The sequence below is a fragment of the Sycon ciliatum genome, chromosome 4, assembly GCF_964019385.1.
Source record: "Sycon ciliatum chromosome 4, ocSycCili1.1, whole genome shotgun sequence".
NCBI lineage: Eukaryota > Metazoa > Porifera > Calcarea > Leucosolenida > Sycettidae > Sycon > Sycon ciliatum.
In genome coordinates, this window is record NC_088646.1 from 22,177,990 (window position 1) to 22,183,558 (window position 5,569).

The window sequence follows — 5,569 nt, forward strand, 5'->3', positions numbered from 1 at the left end:
ATTCGAGCTCTCAACCAGTCGGAGCCTCCCAGGAAAACACACTACAAACTGTCCAGCAGATGCTTCCAGACTGAGTGTTGCTGACACGCACACACGCACTCGCTTCACGATCACATGCACACAGTCACAGGGCTAGGTTGGTGACATGGTGACCCTGCAACGCTGCTGCATGCACCGCCCATCCCCCATACGAGAACGCACAGAGTGCAGCGGTTTTATATAAGGCACTGAAGTGCTTTGGAAACCTAACCAGTCCTCTAGTTATTCTGTTCTTTTCAGTTTCGCTCTGACGCTCGCAACCATGCATCTTCTCATTCTCGCCCTTTGTGTGGCAGGAGCCTTTGCTCAGATTCCAATTCGATGCAGTAAGTGAACCTGCTTCCTATGACCAGTACTGCAGTAGCACGAGGGGTCATTTCGTTGAAGGTTTTGCGTTGCTAGTTCCAGAAATTGTTCTCATCGAATAGTAATTCATCACTCTGTGTGTTTATTGCAACCGTAGGCCGCGTAGCCTGCGGATCAAAATGCCAATCAAGTCAGTTATCCCGTGTGTTGTGCGTGTGCCCTGTTATGTGTTTGATCTGTGCTACAGCGTCCCCGACAGCATGGGAGGGCCGCTTGTTTGAGGTAAGTTAGTTCCTAGTCACTAATTAATTACGGTATTAATTTTATAAGACAGCGCAGAGGTTGCATGCACTCGTCGCGAGGATGGACGAATTAATTATTAATTTTTACTTAGAATACGTACTCCTCCAGTGCTGAGTTGACCGGCGCCGGTGTCCGCTGTGCTTGGCAAGTACAGTCATGAAGCTGCACGGGTACACAGTATGACTGCCTCCCAGGTGGACATAGGGGCGTAGGTTTCACGTCGCCCAGACTTAGATCGGTAGATATGGACTTATGGAGGCGTTCACATTTTTAAGATCCTCAATATAGTCCACATCTGCCCGGAAGTTGTTCCGGGAGAATCCAGTCAGCCTACTGGTCGGTTATTGGCATGCTTTGATATACAGTAGCCTAATTCAATACCTTCCATCACAGTGAAGGGTTAGTCTAGCCGGTAGTCACACGCCAGCCAGGGGCGGCCGCAGGTCAACCATTTGGGTGGTTCCCATGCCCCCCCCCCCACCCCAACCCCACCTGGGGGGGGGGGGGGGAGGAGGCTCATAACGGCGATTCGAAGTCAACTATGAAGCCAATATACCAATATGTAATGGCCTTTGTCGCAGCATCTCGTTTAGTATTCTGTTATCTCTCTCTCTCTCTCTCTCTCTCTCTCTCTCTCTCTCTCTCTCTCTCTCTCTCTCTCTCTCTCTCTCTCTCCCTCTCTCCCTCTCTCTTACACATGTGACCTTGCTTGCTTGCGTTTCTGCCATTTGCAGGTGAATCCCTCGAGGAGATTCGAACGATTTGCACGCATCGCCTACGATGCCAGCAATGAGCGTGTTGCCATTCGCGAAGAAGTCATTGAGGGAGAGACCCGCGAGTTTTACGAGGAGATCTTCATTCACCGTGCGGTGAGTTGCATATCATCTCTCTCTCTCTCTCTCTCTCTCTCTCTCTCTCTCTCTCTCTCTCTCTCTCTCTCTCTCTCTCTCTCTCTCTCTCTCTCTCTCCCCGAGTCTCTCTCTCTCTCTCTCTCTCTCTCTCTGGTGTTGTCACCTGTAGCTCATCATCAACGGGGCGGGTATGTGTGATGATGCTACTTCTGAAGTACATAACTCGTACCGTAGCAGCGGAATTGAATGCTGCTGTGTCCGCATGCCTAAGCCCTTTCTTCTTCCCCAGCTCTGTAAAGTAAAATAATCCGCTAGCTTCATCGAAACGTTCTGTTACCGAGTACTCATGTACTAGTATGCTATTGCCCCCCCCCCCCCCCCCCACACACACACACATCCAGATGAGAATCTGTAAGTTGAATAGGTCTCACTGAGTCAGATAGTCTTCCTTGAGGTTTCATGCAAACCACCGGCATGAAACTATAATGATGATGGAGGTTCCAGTTTGAGTTATTTTTCCTGAATTGTTGTTGTTTCTCTGGTTGCGTACAGGAAGTCGGCTATCGCATCAACGGCCGTACTCGCCAATGCGAGAAATTTGCCCTGAAGGAGCCCTTCCGCTACATCCAGGTGCCCGAGAACGCCACGTCCTACGGAGAGGCGTACGTCGGCAGCTCATCCGTTGCCGGCGCTGGCACTCTGGTGAACCTCTGGGGCGGTGAGACCGAGCGAGGTGAGTCAGTGTGGCCTGAGCTACAGAGTGGTTTCACATCTCTCACATGACCACACGGGACAGCTATGTTGGTTCCAACTCCACTCAAACCCCTTCATCTATGGGTCACATGATGTCGGCCATGTTGGTTCCACTGTCCACATGACATGATCACTTTCTACACACATTTAGTCACATGACAAACTGATGTGAAACCACTCTATAGGGCTACATGATCCAGGATGGCAGCACCACATCCCCGCTGTCTTCCATAATACCCTATCATATGACGGCAGGACCAAGTGGAAAAGTAGTCCATGTGTCAATTTGGAATAGGAATATTATTTCTGATTCATGATATTGTTGAGGCAGGTTGGAGGCTGTAGGTAGAGACAGGTAAAGGTACTCCTTCCTTGTCCATTTCTCAAAAACGGAAAACAAAAGAATTGATGTACAATATCCATGTTGGTGATGCCAAGATAGCTATCGTATAAGTAAGTTAGAGCTGATCAAATACCTCTGGACATTATTGCGTACGGCAGTGTGTTATGTTATATAGGACTGGGATGTCAGATGGAAGCACAAATTGGAATATGATTACCTCTGTGTACAGTGTACAGTGCAATTGGTTCGCTGGGATTACAATGTGGTGAATACATGTGTACCCCACCCACCTCTTCAGCAGGGAAGTAACGTTCATACGTCCACGTTTCCCACCACTGCCTGCTACAGCTGTTCTGCACTTCTGGGGATTGGCGTGGATTCCCAGCAATCGAGTGAGACTTGATTGCTACACCATGAGCGGGTGACGTACAGGGATCACTAGTCAAAAGCTGCTGTGACACTAAGTTTAGCGCTCAGTGTTTGCATTTGCCTTGTGCTTGGTGTCTTTTTAGGCCGCTACAGTGGCTCGTGGACCTCAGTTGGCTGCGTTCCAGTCACGGATTCGTACGTCTCCTCCACAACTGGATTTATCCACTGGACGTAAGCTACAGTACAAGTAACTTGCATGTTTTACTAACATGTATGCCATGCGGGAGCTTATTGCCGGTAGTTGTTCCGGACTACTCACACTTAGTAGAAGAACAGTTGCATGAGTCACCCCCTAGTAGAGCTAGATCACACATAATTTGATCATTTGTTTAGTACAACCGGATTTTGCAGTTCCTCATGACTTTATATCAAGTACATGTAGTCGCTCAAGTGGAACTCAGGAGTGCATGCATGGGCTGCGCGCGACCTTCGCCTCAGTTCTCTTGCGACTCCACTGTTTGCAGCATAAATACAGGGTGTGCTCGTGGGATCGCATGATTGCCCAAAAGTCGATCACTGATCTTGGACAAATCAGACGGGCCGTCGCAGATGAAGAGTAGACCAGTCATGGTCACATCCCTTGTTTCCGTTGCTCCGACACCCCTATATCTCACTAATCTAGAATCAGTATACTAGTGGATCACATTGTACTGCGGGCCCAGTCTATGAGATAGTTTACACATGTCTCCACGTCGCCTCTTGGAGACAATTATTCATTCGATTTTCTGCTCCTGTCCTCTTTAGGTTCTATGACGTCACCCTCGGAATCAGCGACCCGAATGTCTTCATTCCACCATCAAACTGCCCTTGAACATGTGGAATACTAGTGGTGATACACTAAAACAATTGTTTATCTATCTCTCCCCTGCTCCATTGCTGTTCTGCACGTTTGTTTTTATCGCGTCTCAATTGATACCCTGATCACGTTGTCAACATCACACTGCTACCCAGTCCATACCCCTCACGTTCACCACACCTCTTTGCATTATCAGTAGTCATTGGCACCAACTGGCTATCACAACTCCAGCACATCCATACTGACTGTCTTCCCGCAGCACTCTGTTTGCCTGTAGGGAACAATCCACAGCGGAGACTATCTGTTTGGCTGTTGCATGATTTGCGTCTGCGTTCTCAGCTGCCCCTGTGCATGCGGCATGCTGGAGCGTGTGCTGGAGAAAGGAGTTTGGTAGGAGAGTGATGGTGATGCTGGTGGCGGCAGCGGCAGTGGTCACGTGTGTGTGTGGGGGGGGGGGGGTACTATCTGGTCAAGGTATCGTAGAGTCCTTGGCGGTGAGAACACCATTCCTTTCACCGGAATTATCGTTTGCTGAAGCTTATTCACAGCATCATGCGATGCTGCTCCCACTGAGACAGCTGAGAGAGCGTTCAGTTGGGGGTCCATTCGGTAGTGGCAAGTGGGCTGGCCCACCAGGGTGGTTGGTGGTGGTTGGTTTATTTTAATTCGCACAATAAAAGGGAACTAGGCCCAATGATGTAAAGGTGAATGGATAAACCGCATTTAGAAAAGAGAGGACAGGAATTAGAAAATTACGAAAGAAGAAGTATCTGACAAAGGAGTCAAGCAAGTATCAGGGTGGTCGAGGAGAGCTACAAGTAGGGGGCGTGCTAGTCTGAGCAACAATATGGTTAGGCAACTTATGCTAAGCTTTTTCTGTCTTGCTATGGTCCGAACCAGGGAGTAGTAAAATACATTTTACTACTCCCTGGTCCGAACGTCATCCGGCAGCAGGTTCCAGAGTGCAGTTCCTGCGACGGACGGCCGAGAAGCGCCAGAGTGAGTGGAGGATGGCTGAGCAGACCACTGGACCTCTGATGACGGGTTCTCCTGCCAGCAGATCTGACGAAGAGTACAGTAGGTCTACGTCGTACAGACAACGTGGCACTAGCTTTCCCGTGAAAGCTCCAGACAATCACAAGTAGCTTGCGCTTGCTGAGTCCGCCTATCCGGTACAAGCCGTGCTGCACCAGCAGGGGATGCACGGTTGTGTAGGGTGGGTGGCCGACTGGCCGGCATGGCCGTCGATAGCTCGGATAGCCCCTGTTCTGTAGCAGACCCAGGCGATCAAGCTGGCGACCAAGGAGCGCGGGGAAGAAGGCGTTACTGCCATAGACTATGTCAGGGATGACAACAGCCTGGATGAAGAGACGCCGTGCAGATCGGATAGGGAGCGACGGGCTCGCCACAGCGCACCAATCTTACGCGTAGTCTTGCTGACAATTCGGTCGACTTGAGCGTCCCATGAAAGGTTACATGACATTGTACTATCAAGTACAACACCGAGGTATGTGGTAGTCGATGCTGTTGGAACAGCTACTCCACGACACTGAACAGTTACGAGAGGGTTATCCACCTGTCGGCGAGGAAGAAAGGTCACAGCTCGGCTTTTGGTAGGGTTGAGGACAATGCCCCTCGCCTGCAGCCAAACAGCTAGGTTAGTGACTGCCGTCGTAAGCGTAGCAGAGACAGCCCCAACAGAACTCTTCGAGGAATACAATGCTATGTCGTCCGCAAACTGGATGCTGG

At 50.0% G+C, this 5,569-nt stretch overlaps 1 protein-coding gene across 1 annotated transcript; it reads left to right on the forward strand.

Moving 5' to 3' along the window:
- The first annotated feature begins 210 nt into the window (after positions 1 to 210).
- LOC135815046 (mammalian ependymin-related protein 1-like) lies at positions 211 to 4,108 on the forward strand. Its single transcript, XM_065328272.1, has 6 exons — positions 211 to 365; positions 593 to 627; positions 1,383 to 1,517; positions 2,052 to 2,232; positions 3,108 to 3,195; positions 3,769 to 4,108. The coding sequence occupies exons 1-6, from the start codon at positions 302 to 304 to the stop codon at positions 3,833 to 3,835; spliced, it is 570 nt and encodes a 189-aa protein (XP_065184344.1). The 5' UTR covers positions 211 to 301; the 3' UTR covers positions 3,836 to 4,108.
- The last annotated feature ends 1,461 nt before the right edge of the window (positions 4,109 to 5,569 follow it).

What these genes read in the sequence shown, in the direction of transcription:
- LOC135815046 (XM_065328272.1), top strand. Translation starts at nt 302, where the DNA reads ATGCATCTTCTCATTCTCGCCCTTTGTGTGGCAGGAGCCTTTGCTCAG. An exon ending in GGGAGGGCCGCTTGTTTGAG is followed by an intron (nt 628 to 1,382) that starts GTAAGTTAGTTC and finishes TGCCATTTGCAG; the next exon opens with GTGAATCCCTCGAGGAGATT. An exon ending in ACTGGATTTATCCACTGGAC is followed by an intron (nt 3,196 to 3,768) that starts GTAAGCTACAGT and finishes TGTCCTCTTTAG; the next exon opens with GTTCTATGACGTCACCCTCG.